Here is a 27,110-nt window from a genome sequence, read left to right on the forward strand (position 1 = left end):
AGCTCTAATCTGGGCCTGAGTTTTTCATCAAACTACACCCCATGCAATTCTATATTCCTGACCAGTCTCCTCTGAGAGGTTCTGTGCTGATTGGGGAGCAGATCAGCTGGCTTTGCTGTGCCCCAGTGTTCTCCTGGTGGGCCTGTCTCCCCTGCTGCCCATGCTGTGAACACTTCCCATGGGACGGGCCCTGCACTGGTCCCTTGCGATGACTCACTGGCCTCTGAATGGCTCCCTTTTTTCAGCTGTTCTGGCTCCTCACTCCTGCGTGGGTCCACAGTAACCCTATTAGTGGTCTTGCTGTCCTGGGGGCCACCAAGGCCCTCTTCTCCCTGCTGCCTCCAAGTAACTCCATCTGAAGGGTACAGCTGTGTAATTCTGCACTCAGCAGTTCCAGCCTTAAAGTGGCTGCAGCCCGAAATGCTCAGAGCAGTTTTTTCTTTCTCTCATTGTGGTTTCTCCAACCTTCATGAACTCTGTAGGTCTCTCCTCCTCTTCCCCTGAGCTCCAGTGGCCCCAGCTTGGCTGATATTACATTTTCATAGTTGTAAATTGGTTAATTTGTGGGAGAGAGTGACGCTGGGACTGTCTATTCCACCATCTTGACTGGAACTCAAGGTGTAACATTTAAAACCTTAATAATTTTCTGGGGGATCCAATCAGATCACTCAGATTATTGAAAGACACAAAGTAACATCCACACAGCCAACACTTACCAACAGCTTTGTTTATTATTTAGTTGATCATTTCATTTTTTATAATTGTACAATAATTCTCTTTTAAACAACACTGTTATACCTGAAGATGGTCACATTATATTCTTTCTTCCTTCTACAGTAGTAAAGTGTTTTTTTTTCCCACACTCAGTTTTTTAATAGAACATTTGAATGCCAAGAAGTGTAGTTAACTAAAAATAATGAACGGACCAAACTCCGTGGAAAATGATTGCACATTCAGTTAAAGGTCTAATGCTATTACAGTGGTTCATGTACATTCAAGAGGAAACACCAGAGATCTCAAGGGGACACTGGAGCTAGGACAGTACTGTTGGATGTGAGCAACCCTCTTAAGACCTGTTTGGCAGCTTGGAAACTTGAGGTTTAATACTGGCTCAGTACCATCACCCTTTCTAGCCAGGATGGGTTCCCCAGGCAAGCTCTGGGAAATGCCAGCAGGGTGTGATTGTTAGTGTCTCCCCAGGGAAAAAGATCCTCCAGTTATTTGTACAACCATCTTAAGTCTAGTCCCTGCCCCATTCATATTGGGCCTTTTTAACTTGAAAGTATGTGGACCCAGTCATTGGAGCTGTGTGTGTAGTGTGTGCATGTGTGAGTGTGCTGTGTGTGTGCATACCCACATTTTCCAGTGAGGAAAACACAAGAGGAACTGAAGGAGGGGGAGAATCATGAAGAAGAAAGAGGCAAAGGATGGAGGGTCACAGAAAGGAAGAGAAAGGGACAAAGATAGAGGGGATGAAAAGGAGCGGTGAGACTTGGGAGAGCAGAAGATAAGAACAGAAGAGAGGAAGATAGTGTGCCTGAAATGAAAGCAGAAGGAAGGAGCAGAGGAGTGACCCTGATGCCACCCGTTGCCCTGCCCGCCTGGCCCGTCAGCTCCTGTCTCACCACTGCGGGGGCAGGAAGGCATCGGTGGGCTCACCATCCTTTCACTCAAGGTCAAGATGACACTTTCTGTAAAGACTTGAATAAAAGGATGGTAAAACAGCGGCAGCAAGAAGCTGCTATAGGCCTTGCCCGAGTTGCCCGTAACATCTTCTCTGGCAATGGTGAGCCACCTGAGCCTGGAGGCTCTTTATCTGAGGCCCCTGCACTGGCCACAGGTGGACAGCCAAGTTTTCTGCTAGCCTTTGCTCTGGAAGTAGAGAATCTCAGAGGCACATTAGAGAGTACAAAGCAAATCTTTCAGTCTTTCTCTAGAAAGAATCAGAGAGAGGAGGGAGACCAACCCGTGCTCTCAACCTTCCTGCAGGCTTCCTTCCCAGCCACCGGTGGGAAGGCCATGGGCTGCAGAGCTGGTGGTCTCAAAGGGCACCCTAGGTGCAAAGGTGAAGGGCTCACTTTGGCTCTTCCCCCTCCCGCTGCACAGTGGGCACATGTCATGGATGCTTGGGAATGACAGGTCTCTGGGCAGTTTCTCCGTGGAGCTTAGAGCCCAGGCAGCTGTATACTCAGGTAACACTGAAAACAGTACTTAGGATTGCAAGGTGGTTCAAGTCCTGTGCTAGGAGTCCAACAACCTGGACTCACACTGTAGCTCAGGCTTGTGGCACATGAGGGATTTGGGGCAAGCTGAGGAACCTCTCTTTGCCTCAGTTTCCTTATCACTGAAACAGAGATCAGAATAGCACTTTCCTCAGGGGATTGCTGTGAGAATTCAATGACATGTTAAGTGCTTAGAGCAGTGCCTGGTACACAAGAGGCATTCAATAAATGTTATCTGTCATTATTACTATTCAGGAAAAAAAAAAACAACAAACAATATAGCTCAATGACTGGCCTTAGAGATCCTGCACCTCCTTCCTGTCCTTTCTCATGCATTTCCACATGATGGCCCTGGTTAGAGGCAGGGTAGCGAAAAGAATGCTTTCAGGCCTCTGAGGTATGGGACAGCTAGGAGCATCACAGCTCAACATGGCCTTGCGAGGATCTTTCTGAAAGAAAGGTCTTCTCATTAGCCAGGCCACCACTGGTACCCATGCCATGTGTGGGCAATGAGGCACAAATGACCCCCAGCCCTTAATGACTCCCCAGTCAGTGGAGCTGTCTAAACACAATCTCTGCCACTCCCGGCATCTAGATGGGCGGTGACAATGGCATAATCCTCCTTCTGATGGTCTTCAGAGAAATGATTTGCAAAACTAGCAACACAATCAAGCAAGTTTAGCAAGGGAGGGATGGACAGAAGTTTTTTGTGATCAATAATTGCTTTAGTTCACTGAAACACTGACATGGGAGTTTTGACCGACCCCTCCTGGCCCAGATCACACATCAATCAAGCCTTATCTGTCCAGGGTGAGAGGCACAAGGGCTAAAGAGAACCCAGGCACTGGATTATATATTGATAATATAGATCTGGAGCAGTTCTAAAACAATACACTCTACTTCTTTCTAAAATGTGTACTGTTAGTCTCCCAGGTAGACTTCTCAGAAGGTGCATTTGACAGGTGGCATCTTGTTGCATGTCAAAGATCATGTTGTTCAGAGGAAAGGGAAGAAATCTATCATAAGGAGATTTAACTTCAGTCCTGGCTTAAAACGGGGGAGAACCTCAAAGCCCAGGAGGCCCAGTGGGGCATATAACAGTTGACATTGGAGGTGTGGAGATAGCAATAGGAGGGCCCAGGGGAAAAACCACCAGGCATAGACAGGGGCCACCCTTCCCAATTTTCTTATTGTCTTTCTCTGTGAGCACGGATTAGGCTCCCAGAGTGAGATGTTTCCTATGGAATGCCTGAGAGTGGAGCCCGAGGCAGGGGCAACAACTTAATGGCCTCACCTCTGTCCCCAATTGCAATGAACGCAGGAACCCGATGAACACGGGATGCCTCAACCTTTTATGGGAAGCATGACAAAGCTCTTGAGCATTCTAATGAACCTCTTGGGGAAAAAATGAATGAAACAAATTAACAGCAGAACAAGCTCCAAAATAATCCTCTAAAGAAAGACAGCGCTGCACGGAGCTGCTGGCTGGCAGGTGTACTGACCATGCAGATGAAGAACGTCACATGAAGAAATTTCACAGGGAGCAAGAATCACTTTCTCCCTGGTTTAGATGTTGCTGTGGAGGTTTCAATGTTCCATTAAAAAATATTAAAAATCCACAAACCAACCCAGATGTCTCTCTCCTCTCTCCTGCTTCTGTTTGGCAGCAACGCTCTGGCTTTGCAATGCTAGATGTCTTTGCTGTCCCCGTAGTTGTTGTAGGGGATGCTGAGGGTTTGCTCCTCACAGGTCTTCCTGAGGTCCCGGCTGAGCTCTGACCAGTCAAGTCCGTAGGGCTTGATCTCGCTGTAGCGGCAGCCCAGGTACTTGAGTGAGCTGCGTTGCAAGCTTATCTTGGGTTCCTGAAGGAGTCCGTTACACCAGCTGCTGAGGTCCCCAAGCTGGGACAAAATGAGGCCCGCTTTCCTATGGATCAAAGATGGGGTAAACTTATGTTAGAAAGAACAGAAGGCCAGGAAAAGCAAAGAGCCACAATTAGTGTGAGACTCTGAACATCCAGAGGGCTGAGCCTGGTCTGTTTTGCTCACTGTTCTATCTTTGGCACTTAGAACAGCAGGTCCTCTATAATGTCTATCAAGTAATGAATGAACAAATGAATGAATGAATAGGATGTATGTGTGAGGCAGGCACCAAAAAAGAAGCAGATACAATGCAGTAAGGAAATGCAGTGAGAAAAAATAAAGAAGAGAAAATAAATAACTAATATTTTTGTGGGAATGTATGCCTTTTTAAAATCACACAGTTGTCCATCCACCCATCTGCTTCATTCCAAACCAGCTTCGAGGTCATGCCCTAGTTATCCGTCCACCAGACTTCCATCAGCCCTGTCCCCAGGAGCATGAACAGAGGTAGAGGACTCCAGTACACCCTTCTGTTCTGAGCACACTAACCCCATTTTTTAAAAAAGTGGATATACCATTGAGGAAATTTTAAAAGTTCTGGAGGTGGACAATGGTGAAGGTTGTACAACAATGTAAATGAACTTCATGCCATAGAATTGTACACTTAAAAATGGTTAAAATGGTAAATTTAATGCATATTTGACCATGCTAGAAAAATTTTAATAAATAAATAAATAGATCATAGAGTAGGCAGTCTTAAAAGACAAATCAAATCCATTTTCTTGCAAGCCAATAATTTATCATCACTAAGCAACAAATTATGCTCTGGACTGAATATTTCCATTTTCAAGGCTACTTCTGAACCGGTAGAAGCAGTCAGTGTACCAAACTGAAGGGGATTTCAGCTGTGACCAGTTTGGCCTGTATCGAGGTAATTATAAAACTATAGAGGGTATAACGCTAATAAGAGTAATTACAGTGTAGTGATGCCCTCGGTTCACACTGACTCAGGGTCGTTCTTTGGGAAAATGTGGGCATCACCTAATGAACCTCCAGCTGAGCTCACGCCCACTCGTCCATCTCCCCCGAGAGCGAGGAAGCCGTTGCTATTGATGTAGGTCCCCATCAGGAGTGGGACAGGGAGGTGAGAGTGGGAGCCTGAGTCACTGCAGATCCCTGGGAGACAGAAAGGAGAGGGAAGAGCCAGGTCTCCCCAAGTTCACACACTGGAAAGGAGGGATCCCTCTGGCATATGGCCTGGGGAAATGGGCTATCGCCAGCACCTCACTGGTGTACCCTGTCCTTCTTGGGATCCACTGCTGGTGTCAGACATGAGGACCACCTGACAGCCAGTTCTCGGCCCTCACTGGCTTTGACTCTGAACACTTAGAATAAGGGAAGGAGCAGAATCCCCTCGCCAAGCTGTGTTTTTCTTATTCTTCAAAGATCTCTTATTTGAACAAGCTCATGTGAAGCTGCAAAATGCTCCTTGTGGTATTTATTGACTTCTAGGCTAACTTCACATACAAGGAACTATCTCTGTTCTATTTTAATCAACAATTCTTTCCAGAAACTGGGAGTTTCTGCACCCTATTTAGAATGAGCTTTCAAAGAACTATGACCGCATTCACCTCATTCCTCTCCTTCTGCCCTGGCAATGAGCCTCACCGAGGGGTGATCTCACTGCGTTCCTAAGAGGTCATGCTGAGACGAAGGTGGAGATGGAGCGGGAAGGCAGGTGGTGAGCTTCAGCAGCCAAGTCAAGGGGCTAAGAGTAGTGTGCGATCATCGGAGGGACAGACAGATTTTCTCCAACCTCAATGGTGGGTCAGAGGAAATCAAACAAACACTCCGCTTGCCGACTAAATAGCATCTTAGGTGGATGATCTGTACTTTCCCTATGAGCCTCTGCAGTTGGGCCAAGCAGGTTTTCCAAAAGTCATCATCAACAGGGACTTTATGACCCTTCCTCTTAGTCTATCCCACTGCGTGCCATTAGCTGCTGACAAATTCTTGGGAGGTGGAGGAAGGGGAGGGAAGGAAGAGCGAGGTGCAGCAGTGTCTGCATCATCTTCAAGAAATGGCTATCGGATCACATCCTGGCCATCCTTCCAGAAGAATGAATTTAATTAGCTGAAACAGTCTTCGTTGCTTTTTCCATTGCTCACTTAAAAAAAAAAAAATTAATTCGGGACTTCCCTTGAGCATCTCAGAGCCTGGGGCCTTCTTCTTTCTTAGGAACAGTGCAACCAATGTTGTTAAAAGTATTTTCAGGGGAGGGAGAAGGGAGGGAGGTTTTGGTGATGGGGAGCAATAATCAGCCACGATGTATATCAACAAAATAAAATTAAAAAAAAAAAAAAAAAAGTATTTTCAACCCTCAGCTCAATCTGGAGGCCTCCCCGAGTTTCAATGGGACTGGATTTAACTAAACAGAGAGAATCCTTTCTGCTTGCTCACAGGAAGTATGCACCCACAGACCCTTTTCAATGTATTCTCACAAACAATCCCAAAGTGGGTTGATGTATTTCAAGGCACAGGACTTTTCTTTTCCTGTGATTCTCCCTGAGATCCATGACACTAAAAAGCAAAACTTTATTTTCCATAGGCTAATGAAACTATGGAATTTTGAAAAAGTAAGTAGCCATGAAAGACCAGTATTATCATAAAAGATCCCCTGGGAGGAGAATGTATAGTCAGCAGTGGCCTTATTTTATATTGAGATCCACATTTCTTCCCCTGCTCATTTGCTTCATTAACCAAATTTCCTTCTGACTCCTGACTCACAAGAGAGAAATTTTAAAATCCCTCCAAATGCTCTTAGAAATCAAGATGATACATGCGATGTTAGTGCTATTCAAATTGTGACATTTATGTTCCCTAACAGAGAAGTGTATATATACACACAACAAATGTCAGAAGAAAAGAGGGAAGAAGAGAAGAGGGAGCAGAGAGGAGGGGAGGGAGTGAAGAGGAGATAAGAGAGAGGGGGAGGAGGAGAGAGAGTCAGGGGGGGTGATATTAGTGTGAGAAATAATAAGGTCAGCAGCAAAGACGGTATGGAGCAGAGAGGACGTTTCTTAATATGTATCTACTTTTTAACCCAGGGTTTGCTTCTTACTCAAACTGAGACAAATGTCCCTGATGTATTTCCCCCTGGTCCATAGTAGTGGCATCTCTTTGCCCAAGGACTATCACTCTTCATAAACATCAGGACATAATTTATAGAATGTAGAAAGATCCTGCCTGACTTTACACATGAACTCATTTTATTTCAGGAAGATAACCCTACATTTCTTCCTTCCTTCAAAAGTAAGAAAATAGAGATAAAACATCCTGAACAATGGTCTTCTAGGAAAGTTCATAAAATTACAGGTCACAATAGGCTCACTGAGGTTGTCTCCCTCCAGGGTGGCCAGAGGTCAGATGGATGGATGACTTCGGCTCTGTTGGCTGGTGTGCAAAAGTTCTTTTAGTGCCAGAGGACTCTACAGTGTTGATTTTCTTCATTTCCTTCCCTCCCACCATCTCTCCCTTCCTTCATTTTCTTTTTTTTCCTTTTTCCTATTCTCACAGCCCTTGCCCTATTTAAATTTTTTCTTCATCAACTTCTAAATAATTTGGGGACATATAGGTACCAACATTCCATGTAAAAATCCTCTTTGTCAAGTCTGTCTGAAAACTCCTGTATTTCCAGAGAAATCTGTTTTCTCAAAGCAGTGATACACAGTTATGACAAATGGAGCAAAAGAGAGGTGATATGTCCACATATCCTTCTCATCCCTCACCTTCCGAGAACTCTGTCTAGTCTGTTCAACATAAAGCAGTGGTGATTCAGTACTAGGAAGTTGTAGGCTTGGGCCAGAGTAGGTTGGCAAACACTTTACCATCCTAAATTTGGCCAAGATAGATGTCAGGGTGGGTCTTTGGCTAATCCCATGTTGCCTTTCAAGGGAATATGGAATTTAATTCAAAGTAGGTCTTTATAATGCATATAATATATACAATGAATATTTTTAGATAATCTCTTTAACGTAATTCCCAATTGTCTTTCACAAGACTAAGCTTTTGGCTCTTACAGTTTTAGCATTTGGAATGCTGTGTCAGCCTGATAAAGATGAGGGTAAAACAGGTCAAGAGCAAAGGCTTTTTCAGAGTTCAGGAAATACATTCATGACTTGCTTACTTAAAAAGAGCTTATCCAAAATTAATCTGCATGACCTGAGCTGTCTAAAATTAGGAGACTTCTCTGAACACGTAAGCTCACCTAGGAAATCTCTGCTTCATGGACTCATTGTTATAGGGTAAGAGGCATGAAATTTCAGAGTCTTTAAAATAGACAATACAGTTTATTGATTACCTGGGGCCTAATTCATCCTCACACCTCCAGGTGAATTCTCCAAAACTTTCATAGTGTTGGTTATAGTGATAGAGAACTCGATGTAAGGTGGGGGAACCCAGATCCAGAAGGGTGTTGTAGGCGGTCTGTTGTTCCTTCCCACTGGTATAGCCATTGAAGAGATTGTAGATCTTGTCTGCTATTTCTAAGAAGGAGGAAAGACAAATAAATAAGATTATACACATATACTACATACATATAACATACATTTGTGCGTATGTGCACATATGTGTGTGTACATACATATAAACATGTATATGTATATGTGTGTATGTATGATGTTACCTAAAAAATACTAAACCTAAGGCCTGGAGAAAATGATTTGAGTAATTCACCTTACCTCTGTCCCATTGGGCTTCAGTGTTCTCTTCTATAAAATAGATACTTTTGACTAGAATACCTCTAAGGTCAATTTCAGTTACAATATTCTCTGTCTTCACCCAGGTTTCTTAAAAACACTTAGCCTGAGGCAAAAGCTCATATATTAATACTTTATTGGCAAGTGCAATCCCAGGGAAGTAGGAGTGAGAACAGAGGAGAATGAAGCAAGAAAAGAGGGAGAACAAATACAAGGGAGCACACTAAGGAGCTGCCACATCTTCCTGACAAGCTGGCTGCTACATTTTGCAGGAGAGGATGTATAAAGCTCCTGGATCCCCAACTGGTCTGTGTACAGAGAGAAGGAAAGAAGACTTTGTTTCTAGCTCCCATCCATGATTGATCCAGGTTTGCTCCGAGGAGGCAGTAACAACCCTGCACTTCTAGGTTGCATATGCTTGGGTACCAAATGATCCTGCAAAAGTAATAGAGAAGCCCTGGGCAGCAGGTGGCAGGCAGGTCTTTGACTCAGGAATGAAGTGACGCACCATCAGGTAGTGCTTGTGAATAACATGAAGAACCTGGAGCAGCCATGACTGTAGGAACACAGAACCTTTGCTAGGACCATCTAAACCAGATACAAAGGCAAGCATGCAGATCTATGGTGACACAGAAACTGAATCTAGCACACTCTACACTTCCACATGAGTAATCTTTTGGTTTAATTTATGTCTCTGATATTTCTGCCTCAAAGGCTATGACTGATCTTGGTGATCTTGGCAAAGTGGCAATGATTTTGTATAGCCTTGGCATTTTTTGCTTATGGAGCTCAACACACTTTGTCATTAAACATTGTCTTACTAAACCTGTCAGAAAACAGATTTACATTTTCCCCCTAAACAGCTGAAAACTAAGATCTGGAGAGCAATGCTTTGTCTTGGATCCAGTGTTAATTCTGGAGTGAAGAAACTAACCCCACATGTCCCTAAGCCAGAACTTTGCCCAGGTGATCCTCTGTTAGCTTAAAGGCATAGCAAGCTGATTCCTGGTCACAAATCCAAGTGAATTCAGGGCTGCTGGTAATGACAAAGTCATTATTGTAGGAGTTTCTTTGGTTGCAATAAACAAAATTTCTATCCCTATCTTGCCCAGACATTGTGATGATTTTCTTACTTTTCTGTCTTGCCCATCTCCTAGGAGGACAGGAGCCAGATATTACTGCCTCAGTGTCCTGATCGGCTAGCACAAGGCAGACGATATAGTGGATAAAAAAAGAACAAAAAATGTTAGCCAAATGAATAGAACTCCCAACTTTGGGAGCAATTTAAATCTACTTCAGGGGAGGGTTTCCTCATGTTATTCCTCCATACCAGTTTATACCAATCCTTTAGCAACCAAACATGTAGCTGGCACATTTAGCTTCATTAAAAATAAATATGATTCAGAAATCCACTTAGATTTTTAGGTTGTGAAAATTCTATAGTTGTTAAAATGGGATCAAGAGACAAAGAGGGCAATGATTTAGAAAATAAGGATCTGTGGTGTCCCCAGTTATTTATTAAAGGCCTATGATTGCCAAAAACTTTCCATATGTCAATTTCAATGCTTATACCATCACTGCAAGATGGAAGTAAATATGTGTCTGATTTTCAAATGAAAAGATTCAGTGAAAGGCCACATTACCTGCCCAAGGTGACATAGCCAATGTGGTCTGGAGTCAAGATTTAAAACTATGTCTATCTGCCTTGGCTATTTTGCACTGATGCTCAGGAGTTGGTGGTCTATAACCAATCTAAGGTATGGGAGGCAGAGTCTTGGGGGTGGCAAGTCTGGGGTGACAATATCTAGTAGAAAGCATTGCCATGGCTGGACCAGAGATATCAAGTGAAAGGGAATGCTAGTAGGAATGCGGGGAGCCTGTCATTTTCTGGAGTTGAGATAGAAAGAAGCAAAAGGACTATTTCTAGAGCTGTGTTGTGTTTGACAGAAGACAGGGAGTGTTTGCTGAGAATGACCAGAGAAGGAAGAATGTTGGTGTTGGTGATCAGAACAGAGCTTAAATACGGAGGCCTGGGCTCCCTCCCTGACCCCTGCACTGAGGCCAATCTGTTCTTATTTCCTGTGATGGGAAATGACATCCCGCATCCTAGGCCCTGATTGTGACCATCTTTGCTGAGGAACAGCAATGGCTGAGAAGGTGTTTTCTGGCTTTTTGCCATTCTCAACGCAATAGTCATATCCACCTAGAAAAGGCTAATGTGGGGTTGGACCGGAGTCCTCCACAGATATCCTAAAACCAAGACAATCTAACTCCTGGCTGTGCTTGAGAGCCTACATCAGTAAATGGGATGCTAAATTTAAAAAGATCTATGCTCCAGGCTCCCAGAGCATGAGAATTTCTGGCTCCTTCTACCTCCATAGAGAAAATCGAGAGATTTATTTCATTAGCCATCACAGCATCTCAAGAATTTACTAACTCAAAGAATGGAAATGAATATAGGTATTTTTAGTTATAATTATACCCAGCTTTCAACTTCACAGAAGTTTTGAGTTATCAAAGACAGTTATCTGTCTTCCCTCACTTTAACATGCTTGATGTTCAGGAACAGGTAAAATGCAGGGGATAAGATGGCAAGCAGTCTGTCTCCATAGCCTCATCACAAAAAAGGAAACTCAGTCACTAGAAGAAAACCACGATCTCTCGGGCAGCAGAATAAATTAACAGGGATGGGGCTAAGGCCCTCAGACCTAGGAGTACGGGTAAGAACAAGCACCGTGACATCAAGTGTAGTCGAGCTCCGCTACACTAGCTGTGTGGCCTTGGACAAGCTACTTAGCCTCTCTGGGTCTTAGTTTCCTTGTCTGTTCAATGATGGTTCATAATATACACCTTCCGAGATTTTGGTGGGAATAAAAGTAATATTAAATGTAAAACCTTTCTTTAGCACAATGTCTGGATAAAGTAAGCTGACATTCATTCATTCAATAACATTTTTAACAAGTGCTTACTATGTGCCCAACATTTTTCTAGGTACTTGGGCTCTATCAGTGAGAGAATCTGACAAAAATCCTCACTGTTTGGCACCTATGGTAGTGGTAGGAGAGAGTCAGGTAAGCAATAAACATAAGAAATAAGTAAAATACAGTGTGTTAGAAAGTAGAGAAAAATAAAACAGAAGGAAGTTTGGAAATGCTGAGTGGAGGCATTGTGATTTTAAACAGTTTTGTAGGTCTCATTGAACAGACCAGACTTGAAGGAGGGGAGGGAATGAGCTGGGGGGATATCTGGGAAGGGCGTGCCAGGACAGGCAATGCCAGCACAGAGGCTCCCAGGCCAGAGCGGGCAGCATATTTGAGAACAATAGGCCAGAGTGTCTGGAATGGGTGAGTGGGGGAGATTAGGGTGGTAGATATTATTATTATTATTATTATTATTACTATTATTGTTATTATTATTATTATTATTATTGTTATTAATATTATTACCAGTTCTTTACTAGATCATGTTTTCCCCAATGCTGAGAGAGAGAGAGAGAAAGAGGAACACAGGAGTCCAAAAGACTGGGGAAAATAGTCTGATTTAAATGAGAGGACTGATCCCAGGGAAGAAGTGAGCTTTCTCACTCCCCGGTGGTGACTGCTCTTTTTACTATGAAATAAGAGTCCTGGGAAGCCTCTCTGCCTTCCACTCATGGTTTCCTTGGCACCATAGCAAAAGTCCCCTGAACAGAAGTCCTAATTTACCACTTTCACTATTCCTTGGGGGCTGTCTGCCACCTCGGCCTGCCCCACGCTGAAGTCACTGATGGTGCAATTCCATACGGTAACCCGAGACCAGGAATCCCAGCTGGCCTTCTGCCTCCGTCCCTCTCAGCTCTGTGCGCATGGCGGGCCCGCTCCCCCACGCCCACCGCTGTATATCTCCCTCCTCCCCCGCTCCGCAGCCGCTCTGGGCTGCCTCCACACCAGGGTTCTCCAGCGTGTGTGCATGGGAATCACCTGGAAGGCCTGCTGAAACACAGACTGCGGCTCTCACTGGTGTTCCTGCATCAGGAGGTCTCCGATGGAGCCTGAGAATGTGCATTTCTAACAAGTTCCAAGGTGATGGTGATGCTGCTGGTTTGGGGACCACACCTTGAGGACCACTGTTCCACACTAACTTATACTCTCCAAACTTTTCTGCTCTGGGACCAGCACTTTTACATGACAAACAACTGTCCCTTCCCCCTTGACCTGGGCACACACGGTTCCTCCCCTCCATATCCCTGTGTTGGCCGAAGCCTTCTCCAGGACAGGGGAATCCTCCTCCCATGCCCCAGAGACGAGCAGGCTCCCAGCCTTTTGTGGCCACTTGCAAATATTTACTTTTCTCTCTATATATGAGGGGACTTAAAAAAAAACTTAAAAAAATTCTTGGAAAGATACATGTGATCTTTTAATTCCATTTTTTGCATGAACTCTTTGAAATCCCCTCATATATATAAAAACCTCTCCACTTTCAAAACTCACCTGCCTTTTCTTATTTCTTCCTACTCATTTCCTGACCATTCTTCTATATCCATGGGAAGAATCTGGCTTCTGGTTCATCTTCTCCACTTCATTCCCTTTGTGGGTGACTTCACGCCCCAAGTGAAAGGCCTCCTTTAAGTCTAGAGACCTCCAACCACCAAAAGCCAATCACCAACCCTGAGAACAGCTCCACCCTTGAAATATAAATCTCAATATCACATACTGTGAAGAAAACCTCCTTTCACAGCTTCTGTATTTCCTCCTACTACTAAATCTGTTCTTCAGGGATGGAGACCTAAGCCCTTCAGCTCCTGCATTCACTCCAGACATCAGCCCTGTGTTAATTTCCTTCTCTACCTGACCCAATCCCCACGGCCCACTGCTAGTACCCTCTACTAGCTTGCTCCCTCTTCTGCCTTTTCTCTGCCTACCTAGGCTGTGGGGGTCTTCCAGGGAAAAAACACAAGTCATTGAACCAGGTGAGCTGGCTGATGTCCCCTCAGCATTCTGTACATGCCTCTGTGCATGACTTTTCACAAGACACAGTAAGACTGACACGAATCTTCTTTCTCTCATTCATTCCAATCCATTGGCAAATCCTTTTGGTTCTACCATCAAGATAATTTAGAATTGAACCACCTCTCACCACCTCTGCTACTATCATACTAGTCTAAAACAGCATCATCTCCCCTCTGAATTGCCAGAGCCTGCTAAGTGGTCCCCCCACTTCCACCTTAGACCCTCTACTGGGAACCTGTTCTCTACACAGCAGTCAGAATCATCTATCAGACTTTAAGACACATTATGTCGTCCTTCTGCTCAAGGTGTCAGGGCTTCCCATCCCAATCCCATGCAGAGTCCGTTCCCTAATCTGATGAGCTCCTCCCTGCTCCTCTCCCTCCCACCCCACCCCCTTCTCTTTTTCAAATACGCCAAGAATCTCTGTACTGCAGCTTCTCTATCTGGAGGATCTTCCCCCAGATCTCCAGGTGGCTTCCTCCTTTACTTTTTCCCCAAACCACTCTAGTTAAAACTCTACTCTCTGCACTTTCTATCCCATATCCCTGCTTATTTATCTCTATAAAAGATATTATCATCGGAAATATTTTTTATTTTACTATTTTTTGTTGTTGTCTGTCACCTCCTGCTAAAATATAAGCTCCATGAGGCAAGGGGTCTTGCTCCTAATACCTAGGACAGGTGTTTCGTGAGGGCTTACCATTTTCGGGATAAATTAAAAAAAATATGAAATATGATTATAAAATTCTTGAAAATAGATTCTAAGTCTAATTATTTTTGTTTCTTTGATATGGAATACCAGAGCTCATTAAATGGTTGTGGACGGAACAAATAAAGAAATGGGTATTTACCTTTGGCATCGGGGAGGGAGGTGGGGTGTTGAGGGAGTGGTGGGTGAGGACTGGCCTTGCCTTAGCGAAGCTTCAGGAAGAGCGCTCAGAAGGCCACGTCTAAACCTGGAGTCTGGCCAAGAGGGTTGATCTTCTTCCTGACATGCGCTTGTGCCTACTGGTGAAAGGCTGGTCCCAGTAGAGCTCTGGTAGAAACTTACACAGGAGCTCTATGCCATGACATAGTAAAATTCTTCATAGAAAGTGTCTAGTTTAGGAAAAATGTTCATAGAAGGGATAGAGTCTGGCTTCCATCTAGGAAATCAGGAGCTGAAGTCATGCTCTGGGTCACATAAAAGGCAATTCCCATTTGTTATTAGATTTAAACTCAGACCCAAGTGAATTAAATTTCTGGTCACCATCTGGGTTTTAGGGAGGAAAAGCATATGGTTTTGTGGTAGAACTGCTAGAACTGTATTAATTTGCAAGGATACCCTCAATTAGTCTAACTCATTAATCTGCAGATTTGTCCTGTGCAGGACTCCTTCCCAGATGAAGGATAACAGGACCTGGGTGTGTGATTCCATTCTCTCAGCACTAAATTGGCTCTTGTGCTCCCAGCTGGTCTGCTGGGATTTCAGAAGGTCTCCTTTGTCAGGAAGCGCAAGCTAGCAGAGAACATCTTGATACACTCTGTGAGTCCAGAGCTGACCCAAAGGGGCCCTACAGAGAAAATGGTGTAGTGGTCTGTCCCCGGCAAACCGCCCCACACTGGCCCCTCTTTATTCTAGAGCTGCTTTCTATCCATCCATCCCTGCAGGTAGCCACCTGCTAATCACTTTCCTGATGCCCCACCAGCCTGGTGCCCACTCAGCAAGCAACTCCAAGGTGGATCCTGCTACCTACAAGGACGCCAGCAAACTCTCCAACACAGGAGGCACCTACCTTCTCGTCACCTGCTCCTCTCTGGCTGAGGGTGAGAAATCAGCAGAGGATGAAATAAGGAGTTGTGGGTCCTTTCCAGACAGTCTCTCATCTGGGGGGTTTCCACCCCAGACTGCTTTCATCATCAAGGAACTGCAGATGCCTTCAGAAGTTGGACCCTATCCTCCAGCAGCTCTCACCCAGAAAAACACATCTGTCTCCCACGTAAAGGTCACCATTCTACCATAACGCCCCAGGGGTCACTAAGACTCCTAAAAGGAAGAATTTTTTTGATATCTAACTTGAACACTCTTTTTCAGCGTAAGACTTTTCTTCAGTATTCAGAGACAAAGAAAAGGTTTTCAGTCCTTAACATAATAGCCCTCTAAATATCTAATGGTAACATCGTAGACAAATGGGGAATGCTGTCAAATAATGAGTCAGAGGACTAGTTCTGTGAGATGCTTTGTGACCTTGGCCACCTCTTACTCTACTCTGAATCTCAATCTCCACATCTATAAAATGGGGCAATATTCTATTCATTCAGTAAATACTTACTGAGTTCCTGTTAGAGGGCAGGCTCTATGCTTGATTATTGTTAACAGTGATAGTTTACATTTACCGAATGTTTACTACGTGACAGGCACTGTTTATTTGTTTTTGCTTTTCTAGTATTTTAAATAAACTCATTTAATTCTCACTTGAACCTTATTAGCTAGGGTACTATTATTTCCTCTCCCCTTCCCCCATTTTACAGATGAGTAAACCAAGGCATGGGATGGATTAACCTGCTCAAGGTCAAGCAGTTAGACAGGGAGCAGAATTTGAACCTGGACTGTTGACTAAGTTCTTCTGTAAATGGTCAAGTCAACCACGCTGCCTTCCAGGTGTTAGGGACCTAATAGCAGATAAAAAGAGACCAGGCATTTGCTCTCATGGAGCTCACTGTCTGGTGAGGTAGACAGACTTTGAACACATCATTATAATAACAAACTGAGATGAATGTTGTAAAGGCAAGAAACATGGTGCTACTGTGAGGACAATGGCTCCTGCCCCTTCTTCCTTGAGGAATAGACACTTGATCTGAGATCTGCAGCTGAGAGGAGTTCATCAGTTGGAAAAGGTGAGGATGAAGAGCATTCTAGGTAACAGGACCAAGATGTGCAAAGGTCCCATGGTAGAGTTGGGGAAACTGAGGAAGGCAGTGAGGCTGGAGTGCAGAAATTGACCAAAGGAGTGGGTAAAAAGGTACAAGAGAAGTGGGCGGGGGCCACTCCATTTCAGTCCTGATAATCCTGTTAAATATTTTTGTCACTAGATGAATGGCAATTATTAAAGAGTTTCAAGAAAGGGCCTCGATATGATAGATGTCTGTGTTGAAAATAGCTGTGACTTTAACACGCCATGCAGATTAAGTGTGAAAATCTTTTCAGAAGTTGTACAGTGCTACAGTATCAGTGGTTTTAATTAAGGTAGGTCTAGGTCACTCTTTCCCCTGTGATCCTGCATCATCATGCTGTCACCCCTTGGACATGCTGGGATTGTGTTCCTCCTGGTCAATGTGACACAAGTAGAGTCAGGAGCCACACATAAGATGATTTGAAGGGTATCTGCAAATCATGTTGGCCACAATATTTCTCTTATTGAAACTTGCACAACCTAAACTTCCAGCATCAGTTGATGTTTCTGTTAATATGCAAATGCTATCAGTTCAGTCCTACTGAACAGATATCTGGTGGCTGATCGGATCACTTTAATTAGTGCTGGAGCCCTGTAGAAGTGTTGACCAGGATGGAAAAATTCTAGCTGTGGAGGAGATATGAAATCCTTAGAGCAGGAGGCAATGTCAAGATCAGCCAAAGGGCATCATGAGGAAGAGGTGAGCCTTTTGGGCAGTGGATACTGACTGAGGGCAAACTCTTCCTAATTAGCAAGGGCCAATCCAGGTGGTGGTGGGCGGGGGGGAGGGTTGTCTTAAAGAGAGACAATTCTTTACCAAAGTACTGGTAACTCCAAAATATGGAACTAATGATTCTGATGCTTCTTTGCTAGGGAGGGAGTGATATAGAAATTAATTCCAAATCTTCAGCCTTGCTATGCTTTAATTCAAGACATCCTTTTAGATGTACCAGCACCTATAAAGAGAGGAAGTGACGCCATCAGCATCCTGAGGGCAGAGGTCACAGGTACTTCACCATGTTCCTAAGCACCTGGAATACGACCATGTATGCTAGAGGTCTGCATCGGTGCCTCCTACTGGCTCCCTGACTTATGGACTATGGAATAATGGAATACAATGAGGACTCTTCCAGAGGACAGAGGCTGGGAATATTTCCTGAAAGGTGATGTTCCGACACTGGCCTTGAATTCTTCTCCTTTCCTGCTGAACTCCAGGTTGTTCCATTCGACTTCCTTGGTCCTTCTTTCCTCATGGCAAGGGGAGATCCCTGGGGCATCCCTTTCCAGACTCTGCTAACCTAGGTGTATCTTACCTTGGGCTTTGACATCATCCACCACGGGGCAAGGGGTCTTCACGATCACGTCACTTGGCCTGGAGCGCCGTCCTGTGTTGTCCACTCCCCACAGGGTGAACCTGGCAGGGGGGTGGGAGGGCATTATTATCAGAGAGAACATGGCTGGGGGCCAGCTCTGCAGCCTGGGCTGACAGCCCAGCTTTGCCTGAATGGGCAGGTCATGGCCCTGGCTGCTCTTGTCATCCTGAGGCACACGTACAGCCACCACCCTGGTCAGAAAATGTGCAGCTTAGAGCCTCTCACTGCTTCCTAGGGTGACTGGGCATATTGTTAGACATGGCACAGTGAATTGGTTCTCCAAGTGAGGTCCCTCGACCAGAAACTTCACTGTCCCCTGGGAACTTGTGAGCAGTGAAAATTCTTAGGCTCTACCTCAGACCTACTGAATCAGAAATGCTAGGGATTGGGAACAGAAAACCTGTGCTTTACCTGTGCAAAACCTGTGCTTTACCTGTGCAAAACCTGTGCTTTACCACCCTTCCAGATGATTCTTGTGCCAGTGAAATTCTGACAACCACTGAGCTGAGGGCAAGAGTATATCCCTTTGGAAACAGATGGTCAGAAGGTGGGTCTGAAGCCATGTGGAGTTTTAGTTAACTCCAGTGAGCTTTATTTTCCCTTATCTGTGAAACAGAGATGATAACCTGACTACTTGTAAGCCATTGTGAGGATGAAATGAGATAACGTACAGAAAGACCTGGAACACTATGTGCTTTATGACACTGCATCAATCATATTAGTTCTGTTCTGTCCTGTGCCCAGTTGACACTTTTATGCAAAGGACTGCGGACAGTTTCACTCTTTCAAGTCAGAAACAAAACAGCTGGAGTGGAGGGTCTTGTTCTGCCTATGGCTGGACACTTCGTTCCCACATGTAGCTCATCTGTCCCACCGAAATGCTCCCCATTGTGGACACGAATCCAGACAGGAAACATAGCAATCCCCCAACGCTGTGAAGACACAGTTCTAAGAGCCCTCCCAGGAAGAGGATGAAAATCTGTTTACTAAAGGCTGAACATAAACTTTCCCTTTTGTGCAATGGAGCTGGATGGAGAGGAGACAGAGAAACTTCGGCTTCTGCTGCTCAGAGGGGAATCTGAACACACCCACGAACATGAGCTCTGGCGTCTGCACCCAGGGCCTCTGATAACCCAGTGGGCCGTCCACAGAAAACCACCAATGCTGGCTTTCTCACCCCTTCCCTTCTTGCTGTGTCACTACAGGAGGCTGCATTTATCCGCAAATATGGGTTTTCTTTCCTCTTGGCAGAGCTGCAGGGAGGAAGAGAGGTGAAAGGAAGGGAAATGCCCTAAGACAGAGTGGCCCAGGTAAATGTCAGCCTGGCCCGAAACACTTGAACTTGTGAAACAGAAAAGAAATCAATGTTGCCCTATGATTCTGCCAAGAAACGTGTGTTTCTCTCCACAGAGAAAAGACTTCTGTCCACCACTCCCTCCCCACAAAGAAGCCCAGAGAATGGTCAGTGTAAGAACCTGTGCATCTTGAGATGTCATTTGTCCTCCCCCTACCTTCCCCCAGTCCTCACGCAGGCAGGTTCCATCCCACCAGGAACCCTGACCGGGTAGACTCAGGATGGGCTGACCTGCCTAGGTTCAGGACGTGGCAGCCAGGCCACAGCTGCTGGCTTCCCACAGGGCTCCATGGCCTCCTCCCTGTCAGACCAGGACCAAGGGCTCAGCCCTCACCTCCTTTCCGATCTGCACAGCGGGGCTCAGACCCATCCCCCCACCTTCTGCCTCATGTCCTGCTCCTACATTCTGACCAACAGTCTTGCTTAGTTCTAAACCCCACCCTGACTCTGCTCTAAAACCCAGGGTCCAGCCCCTGTTCTCTCCCTGCATCTCTGTCCTCCCAGGTCTGCGTGGGCCCTTGTACCCAGCCCCACACAGCTTCTCAGGGCAGCCCTAGCCACGGCAGCTACAGAATTCTCCCTCATTTGGCCCCATAAGCCTCATCAGCTTCTTGGTACTGTTTCTAGAATCCAACTGAGGCCGCCAAAGCCTGCACCAGTGCATTTGATCAGCCCTGTATGGAACCAGCTCTGTTTCTGAATCCAGTCCCTCAACCCAGGATCAGGTGAGGTGCCAGCTCTCTCCTCTGCTCACCTGCTATAGACCACCTTGAACTCAGGCTCTCAGGGATGGGCCCAGAGGCACCACAGGGCAATTTCAGACTTGCACCTTGTGGTCTGGGATTCTTGCATGGGGCAAAATTCTCCCTTATACACTTGTCCCTTCAGAGAGTAGGAAGCAAGAAAGCCCAAAGATTTACAGCATCCTGCAAACCTCAGTAGGACTGCCCTCTAGGGATCCGAGTGAATCTTCTCTCACTGGACATCCTGACACAGGGCCCCTGGTGTGTAGGACATCCATCTCCTGGCCAGAGGTGGGCTCACTTGATCTTTGTTGTAGACTCTCCCCTGATTGAAATCCTGACAGTCAGTTCTCAGCAGAGTCAGGAGAGGGGAGCCCCTTTTCTGCCTGTGCTGATGCTCTGGGGATGGCGAGGTCACTGGGCTGGGGCACGGGCCTGGCCCTGTGCCTGGTTCTCACAGTTGGCTCTCTCCCTCTCCCTTCAGCACCCACCCTCCCTCACTGTACATCTGAGTCCCCACCCTGGTTTCCACTGCTGAGACCCAACCTGTCTGGTGCCCCAGCCCCTGCGAGATTGGCCCTGCTATGCCTTCTCCCGTCTGCCTTCCAGGGCCCTGAGCATGGCCTTGGACCTCCAGGTCAGGGCTGCAGTCTGGTTCCCACTGATGGGCTATGGGATGCTGCCTGCTGGTATGTTAAAGGGTCGCCTGCCCTAGGCTGTCTATGGCTGGGTTCCAGCCACCTTTTGTATCCCACTGTTATTTATTCCTCGACCCTTAATTTCTAGCAGTTTCCCTGGACTATGATGGGCAATGTCCTAAGCCTCAGGTACCACCTGGCTGTCAGATGGACCCTCTCTCTCAGTCAACACCCACCTCCATCCCCCAGAGCTTGTCCCACTCCTCCAGGCAGCTCTGCTTTGAGACCTGCCTTGCTCTAAGTTTCAGCTAAGCTCTGTTGGATCCCGAGCCGGGACAAAAATGTCTGTGCTGATATGAACTTTTGCATTATTCAGACTGGGAAATTAGTGTAAAATTTAGGTTCCTAAGCTCTTACCATCTTTAATAGCATATTTCATCTTTAATATGAAGCAGATATAGGTATTAGGAAAGAAAATGCTTACATAATCTTCTAAGCAAAGAAGAGCTTGACCCAAGAGCCCTTCCTCAGCGGTGCCGGCTCCCTTGGTCCTAGAGGGACACTGAAAGAGCGGCCAGCTCATTGTACTTTCAAGGCCCAGGGAACATTTTACCCATTTTCATGTGGAAATGCCACGTGCAGTCATTTCAGGAAGGCCTTCTCTGCTTATTGTTAACATTACCGTTCCCACCATGGAATATTCCTAGGACAGTAAGAAGGTTACTTGGAATTACTGGACAGAAGAGATAAGCCCTGCTGCCAATCCAGAGGGCTCATGAATAGGTACATTTAGTGCTTTGTCCAAAGCTCCTGGGCCCCTTCCACTGCCCGGCTAGGACTGCTCAGCTCGTTGTCAGAGACTTGGTGATGACAATGGTGGGGGCCTGCATGCGTGGGAACCACACAGCCCGGCTCTGGCTCCAGGGCTGGGTCTGAACTGCCTGAAACTTGGTGTGCACGGAGGATCTGTAGCCTCCTGTCAAGGGCTGGCTGCTCTGTCTGTGTCTTTCCACTGTCCCCCTCCAGGCAGGGCGCTTTCTGCTGACCCACCCCATCCAGCTCCCTTTTTTCCTGAATTACCTGTCTGCTGTCCCAGGCACAGAAAGACAGTGGCTGTCTCGTGAACATGTGTTTTGATGAGGAGCAGTGGGCCAGAAGGCCAGTGTGTCTCCTCCCCACTCTGGCCTCAGTTTCCTCAACTGTAAAATGAAGATGTTGGACCAGACACTCTTTAGGACCCCTTTCAACTAGGGGTTTGTAACTGTTTTTCTGTCATGGGCCCTTCTCAAAATAATGTTTTTAAAATGCACTAAGTAAAACCCACAGGTTGACAAGGAAGCTAGAAAAGCTGAGGTGCAGGCCTCCCTGTGTGGACCCAGGTTGACAGCCAGCCCTGTGCGCTACCGTGAGGCGGTAAGGCTATGCTCCCACAGCCTCGCAGGGGACCTGGCAGGCTGGGAGTAAGACGCAGCGTGAAGACCCCAGACAACCAGTGTATGAATCTCAGCTTTTCCAGTTTCACAGAGTTGCGTGGGATTCCCGGAGACACTCAGTGTAAAGCACCCACACATGGTCAGCTCTCCAGAGATGAAGGCTGCCTTCCTCCCATTTCATAGAGAAGGAAATTTAGTTGCACAAAGTTTAAGTGCCTTGCTGACAGTCACTTGATGTTTAGAAATGAAACCCGGCTCGGGCCCATGCACTCTCAACTCTCAATCCAGGGCTCTCTCCCTCTTCCAGGAACAGCAGCACAGGCTTCACTGGATCCTTCTAACCCTTCCGGAGCGGAATGTCCTTCCCAGACCCTCGTCCATGTCGCCTCTTCGTGTGATCTGCAGCGCCACCTAGTGGAGCCTGGTTGTTTCTTCCTTAGCCCTGTGCGTTGTCTCCAACTTCTTCCATAATCAACGTTGACCGAAAAAGTTTGTGTTTTACAAGACATAGGAGGGTGATGCTGGCCAATCACCGAGGACAGCAGGAGTGGGAGAATGTATGGACCCCAGGTCTTTGATCAGGAAACGCAGCCAAATCAGGCCAACCTGAGGCTGGCCCCCCTAACGCAACCAGGACAGTCTTCCAATAAGAACTTTGAAATTCTGAATTAACAGTTGTGACGTAGTGACATGAATTATTGAGCCCTTATTATAAATGATAATTCAAGTTGCAATGAGTTTGAGATGTTTTATAGCAGGTTAGGTGATCTGCGCCCTCAAATCTTTGTTTCTTCTGTCTGCTCCTCTTCCATGAAGGGCCAGGACTTCCCAATAGCAGGAGAGCTGATGAGGATCAAGGCACTGTGGCATCACTCAGAAAGTAGACTAACATTGCTTGGTCTTTGTACTATAACCTATGTCTATATATACTTTCCAAATCATCTAGAGCGTTACTTGTGTCTTACTTTCATCATGCATGGCCCATGGTTACATTTCTTGCTCCTACACTGACACTATTCAGCCTGAGCATCTAAATTCATCTTGCAATCAATGCCACTCAAATTTCTAGCACTTTTCGTCTTTGAACTCTTTAACTGTGGAAATGGAAATGATTTATTCTGGAAACCTTGACTTTATTCTTGTGACCTCATCTGTAAACTGTTAAATGTTTTTCATACCGATGGGGTCAAAAGGTCCCAGAACTCCATCACTATGAATTCTGCTTTAGCCCCAGATTTTTCCATCATGACTTAGATTCTATCACTTTCTCTCCTCTTTTGGCATCTTTGATGTCTCTGCTTCACAAATATTTTACAGTTGTTCCCAGAGCACAGAGAGAAATGGGAAAGAGTTCACAGAAAGAATGGGATTATTCCAAGTGCCATGATATAGTTCATTGTGTTTTCTTTGAAGAAAAATGCTGACCATTTCTAACCTCTATAAATTATTTCAACACCACTAGAGCTAGCTTTCTAAAGCAGAGTTCTTGGTATCCTACTCCCTTTCTTAAAAAAAAAAAAAAAAGTCTCCTCTGACCTGTAGCATGCACTGTTTTCCCAGTCCCACTTTCTTCTATTCCCTTGGACTTGTGCTCACCGCCCACTTCAGCCCTCCTGGACTACTTGCTACTTTCCTTCTGCTTCCTCACCTTCGGCCCTGCTGTTCCCTGAGCCTGGTGTGCCTCTTCCAGTATCACTCTACCTACTGAAATTCTACACAACCCAGTTTAGATGACACCCACTCTAGGTAGAATTAATCGCTTCTTTCTTTTCCACGACACGTTCCTTGCTCTGTCTCACATCTGTTTTACTCTGCCTTAAGTTAGAGTTAGTCATTTATATATTTCTCTTCTACGTTGTAAACTCCTTAAGAGATGGGAGAACATTATCTTTCTAGATTCTCTCCACTCTGCCTAAGCACTCAGGCAGGCTCTCTATAATGCAGATTGGGATAAGACTTCAGAGACTCAAAGTCTTCTGCCAAGTCTCTAAAGGAACTCAAGGAGCAAAATGGAACCAGCGAAAAGCCTTGGGCAGGCTGGTGTGTGACACTAGGCAGTTGGGTGTGACACTCACATGTAAATGGTGTCGGGTTCCAGGCACCGTATGATGAGGGAGATGGTGGTGAGCTGCCTGTCTGGCACCTGAGCTGGCATGGCACAAGGAGACTTTGCTCCAGAGATGATGTCGTCCACAAAGCTCAGTACCGTTTCTGTGCAGAGGGGAAGGAAGGGAAAAGGCATTAGTAACAGCCATGGCCGAACATGGAGGACGTGGAATCAACTCAAAGAGAACATAGCATTAAAATTACTGGGTCTTCTTAAATTCCTAGTAGAAAAAGGAGACCTAGAAGGAAGGAATAGTCTTTCCTAACTATTTCATATTTAACCAATCAATACAGAGCCATTTTGTCCAGAGTGAGTTGAGAAACAACTAAGGCAAGATGTGACCTCTTTTGTGAAATGTTCTTGGCATGGACAGAGAATGGCTGTTCTGGTCACTGGTCACTGCCCTGCCTTAGTGATACCTGTGTACATCACAGCAAGGGGCTCAGAAGGAGCAGACAGCTACCTATGCCTGAAGACAGCTGACTATGTCGCCAAGCCTCGTGATAAGCCCACCAGAAGCTATTTACCCTGAATTAGATGATGGTCGTCACCACCTTGCTGATGACCACATCTCATGCGTTAAGTTTTAGGGATTGTTTATGTTGACCTTTCCCTATGTGTAGACAGTGAAATACTAAGGCTTGGGACATTTTCCAGGGGTGTTTCTACCCCTTTAAGTCTTCCCTGTTCTGGCTAGACCTGACAAAAGCCAAGTTTGCTTTAGTACAAGCTCATCAGTTTGCACATGCTTTTGCCTGGAGGGGGGTTATTAGCAAAGGAATCTTTTTTTTTTTCTTTTTTTTCTGTAATCATGGCAGTGGTTAGCAGAGAATTGTTTCCTAATTGTGGACTAGGATAACTAGTGTACCGTATTGTTGTTTCTTTGTAAGTGTGCCTGGAGGCAATGAAATGGACACCTCCTTTATAAACAAAAAGAAAAGCAAAATCAAAACAAGACTTTTTCAGATGCTCACCATGCAAAAACTCGTAAATGGAGAAGATGGCTGCTGCTTGGAAGAGACAGTAGCTGCTTTGCCCCCTGCTCCTCCTTCACTGCCCTGGGATACTGGGGACCTGGAGCAGAGCCACGAGGCAGGGCATTTTTCTTTCGTTTTATTTTTACCACCTTGGATCGAGACTCGCCCATGAAGTGGGGGATGCTCACCTGTTTCCACTTTGGAGTGGTCCATCCTGTCAGTGACTTTTTCTTGACGGATGAGGTAATCTACAATCTGCACCCCAATTGGTGGCTCTGAGTGCTCCCACTCCAGGACCACGAGGGTGCTGCTGGGCTCATGAACTGTGGAGAGTCTCAGCCTGAGTACAGACAGGAAGAAACATGAAATGGGGACCCAGCTGAGACCTACCACCTTCCTACTGGTTACATTGTAAACTCTTCTTTCTTAACCAACTACTAAAATGATCTCTTTGAGGGATGGTCTCTTTCACTAGGTAGCAAGGTGTCTGAGGATCCCTGAGGTTTATGTTTTATGCATCTAAGTGCCTGTTACAGATTAGGAATTCAACCGATATTTGTAAATAAATAAATAAGTAGGTGAGTCAAAGATGAATGAATGTCTGCATGTTGAAAGGTTCAGGGGATAGGGCTTTTGGGGTAGTACTACTGTATATGGTTTAAAAATATTACAATTTTTGGATTTTCTCTTGAAAAATATTAAGAGAATGTATGTGTAATGCCCATTTTAAAACCCATTGAAGGTGGTGTCCAGGAGAACCCCGCATTAATAAAACCACAATTAGCTAAATTTCCATAACATTGTCAGAACCTGCCCTGCTGGTGGGGGAAACTGTGGCTTTCCTTCTTGCTATGGGTACTAATGTATCTGTTCCCCAGGCCATCGGCTGGCTGGGCCTTGGGACAGGCTCAGTTTGGAAGTAACACTCACAGATGTCATTACTGGGAAAGAGAAAGTTGGCCACATGTCAAGTTCTTCTTGGGGTGATGTCCTATGCCTGCTTGCTCAGGTTCTGATTTCAGTTTCTGCCTTTGCTCCTGGATGTCTTTAAATATCCTAGTTCCCCAATTCAATTTTTCCTTGCTTTTCCAAATTCATAGTCTCCTCATTCTTTACAAGTTGTCCATTTTGACCGCTGTCATGCCTTGCCAACTCATACCTCTTTGTACCTTGCAGAGATTCAATAATCATTATTGACATTCACTGGTATGGATCTCCTGATTGTCCAAGTGGTTTCAATTCGCTGCCTTGTTCTGACTTCATGTATGTGTCTCAGGTTTCCCTCCTGCTTCCAATTCCTTGTTTCTTCCTAGACCACTGGATTCTGGGAATTTTCCCAATTCTTGCTCATTCCAGCCTCCCTCCTTTACAAAGATCCCTGCCATTCACCCCGTTCTTAGTTCCCATATCTCACGACAATCCAAAATCCTGGCCCTCCTTACCCTCCATTCAGCTCACAGGTGCCTGTCATTGGTCTCAAGGATCACTGGGCAAGATACTGTGGATGGATCACACCAAACCATTTGCAATGTTCAATTTCAATTCAGCAAATGTTTATGAAGCACCCGTTACTTGTGAGTATGTGCTTGGTGCCGGGAATGCAGCAAAGCACAAGCCCACTCCAGCCCCTTCTTTTATGGAGCTGAGTGGGTAATAAAAATATACATGTGATTATAATAATGTGTGATAAGAACTTCAACAAGAAATCACGGGAGGCTGTGGG

General features: G+C 45.6%; 1 protein-coding gene across 2 annotated transcripts in view; it reads right to left on the reverse strand.

Moving 5' to 3' along the window:
• Positions 1 to 3,910: 3,910 nt before the first annotated feature.
• Positions 3,911 to 27,110, reverse strand: part of ASTN1 (astrotactin 1) — a 294,586-nt gene continuing 271,386 nt past the window's right edge. For both annotated transcript variants that reach the window (XM_063106058.1, XM_063106057.1), the window contains exons 19-23: positions 25,576 to 25,727; positions 24,379 to 24,514; positions 18,076 to 18,176; positions 8,445 to 8,628; positions 3,911 to 4,148 (exon numbers count right to left, since the gene is read on the reverse strand). In XM_063106058.1, coding sequence (XP_062962128.1) covers positions 3,911 to 4,148; positions 8,445 to 8,628; positions 18,076 to 18,176; positions 24,379 to 24,514; positions 25,576 to 25,727 — 811 coding nt within the window. The remainder of the gene's footprint in view (positions 4,149 to 8,444; positions 8,629 to 18,075; positions 18,177 to 24,378; positions 24,515 to 25,575; positions 25,728 to 27,110) is intronic.

This window comes from Cynocephalus volans, chromosome 8 (assembly GCF_027409185.1).
Source record: "Cynocephalus volans isolate mCynVol1 chromosome 8, mCynVol1.pri, whole genome shotgun sequence".
Classification (NCBI taxonomy): domain Eukaryota; kingdom Metazoa; phylum Chordata; class Mammalia; order Dermoptera; family Cynocephalidae; genus Cynocephalus; species Cynocephalus volans.